At 35.3% G+C, this 2,056-nt stretch overlaps 1 protein-coding gene across 1 annotated transcript; it reads left to right on the forward strand.

Annotated features, from left to right (window-relative positions):
* The first annotated feature begins 751 nt into the window (after nt 1–751).
* Nucleotides 752–1,690, forward strand: LOC122270923 (craniofacial development protein 2-like). Its single transcript, XM_043050247.1, has one exon. It carries the CDS (start codon nt 752–754, stop codon nt 1,688–1,690), a length of 939 nt encoding a protein of 312 aa, XP_042906181.1.
* Nucleotides 1,691–2,056: the final 366 nt, after the last annotated feature.

Here is a 2,056-nt window from a genome sequence, read left to right on the forward strand (position 1 = left end):
TCTGGTTATTTTATTTTCACTAATAAATTGATTCTCTTAATCAGTGATATCTATAGAACGTTGTAAATACAACATCTCTTAAAGTAATGAAAAACATAGCTGTCGTTAATCTAATTGATTTTTTCAGACAAAATTACATCAGCACAAATCTGCAATCAGTATTTGAAAGGTAATTGAGCATTATACATTTGATTTCTTTTTTTTAAATTTTTGATAAATATATTTGCTTTTACGTAATTTATATTGTACAGTTCACGTAGGTTTTCATCTATTAAAAAAATTTTGAAGGTTCATCTTAAAAAATCTACGACAAAAAAATGTCCAAAATTCCAAAAAATTATTGACTCAAAATCACTAACTGCATAACTTTTACCTTTGTTTAAATATGTATATATATAGGTCATTCTCACAAAAACAGTCATTTTCATGTCCCCAGTATATTTTATGTTTGTTTTACAACTTACGAAAAAAAATTTTCAGGGAAAGTGTCCTTCAGAATGCAAGCTAACAAAAGAATAAAAATAAAATTATCAATTTTTATTTTTTATTAATTTTAGGTAATAAAAATATCCCCCGTGTGGTGTCCGGGGTAGAATTGCACCAACGTATTCCCGGCGTGTCGTAAAAGGCGACTAAATGGGTTGAGCGCAAGGCCAATCCCCTTGCCTCATAAAAAAATCTACCGATTCAGAAAACTCAAAGAAAAACTTCCGGACCGGCACTTCGTAGACGACCTGGCACGAAATCGGACATGATTTTTGGAACATGGAATGTTAGAACATTATATAGAGGAGGTGCAGTGAAAAAACTAACTGATGTTTTCTTGGAGTACAAATTAGATGTACTGGCTGTTCAGGAAATGAGGTGGACTGGAAGTGGAGTAATGGACAAGCGAAATTGCAGTATCTACTATAGCTGCCACGACAGACTACACCAATTTGGAACAGGTTTCATCGTCAACAAAAGAATCAGAGACAAAGTGATTGAATTTAAGCCAGTGAATGAAAGAATTTGCAGAATACGAATCAAAGGAAGAACGCATAATATCTCAATTATTTGTGCCCATGCCCCCACGGAGGACAAGGCGGATGAAGTTAAGGATGGATTCTATGACCTTCTAGAAAAGACACAAAGTGAATGCTGTTCAAATGATGTGAAACTGCTCATGGGCGATTTCAACGCGAAGATTGGCCACGATACAAACATGGACAGATTTGCTGGAAATGAAAGCCTACATGAAGAGACAAGCAAAAATGGCATCCGACTTATTAACTTTGCCATTTCTACAAACATGGTAATAGGGAGTACAACTTTTAAACACAAAAACATACATAAAGCCACCTGGAGATCCCCAGATGGATTAACCCAAAATCAAATAGATCACATACTTATTGATTTAAGACATAGAAGCAGTCTTCAAGACGTTCGGACATACCGCGGTGCAAATGTGGACTCCGATCACTTTTTGGTAGCCTCAAAAATACGTCACAAGGTAAATAGATATTATCATAAAGGGAGAGATAATAACGACAAAAAGATTGACATTGAGCAGCTAAAGAAGACAGAGGTAATGAAAGAGTACCGAAAAGAACTAAAAAGCAAGATTGAATCGAGTGTCGAAACTGAGACTGTGGAGACTCTAAAACAAACCATAATTAATGCGTCTGAAAAAACAATACCAGAAATGTAAGGAAAGAGAACCACCTCTTGGTTTGATGAAGAATGTTGTGCCATTACGAAAAAGAAGAATGAAGCGTATAAATCCATGATCCAGAAACGCTACACTAGGAGCGCAGAAGAAACATATAAAGAAATGCGAAGAGAAGAAAAAAGAATTCATAAGATGAAGAAACGAGAGTATATGGAAGAGGTATATAAAGACATTGAAAACTTAAAAACTCAAAAGGAAGCAAGAAAATTTTACCAACTGATAAACAATGTTAGAGCAGACTTCAACCCCAGAACAATAACCTGTAAGAAGAAAAACGGAGAACTTACTCGAGACCCGGATGAAGCTCTAGCCCGTTGGCGTGAGCACTTCGTAGATTTACTAATG

Source organism: Parasteatoda tepidariorum, chromosome X2 (genome assembly GCF_043381705.1).
Source record: "Parasteatoda tepidariorum isolate YZ-2023 chromosome X2, CAS_Ptep_4.0, whole genome shotgun sequence".
Classification (NCBI taxonomy): domain Eukaryota; kingdom Metazoa; phylum Arthropoda; class Arachnida; order Araneae; family Theridiidae; genus Parasteatoda; species Parasteatoda tepidariorum.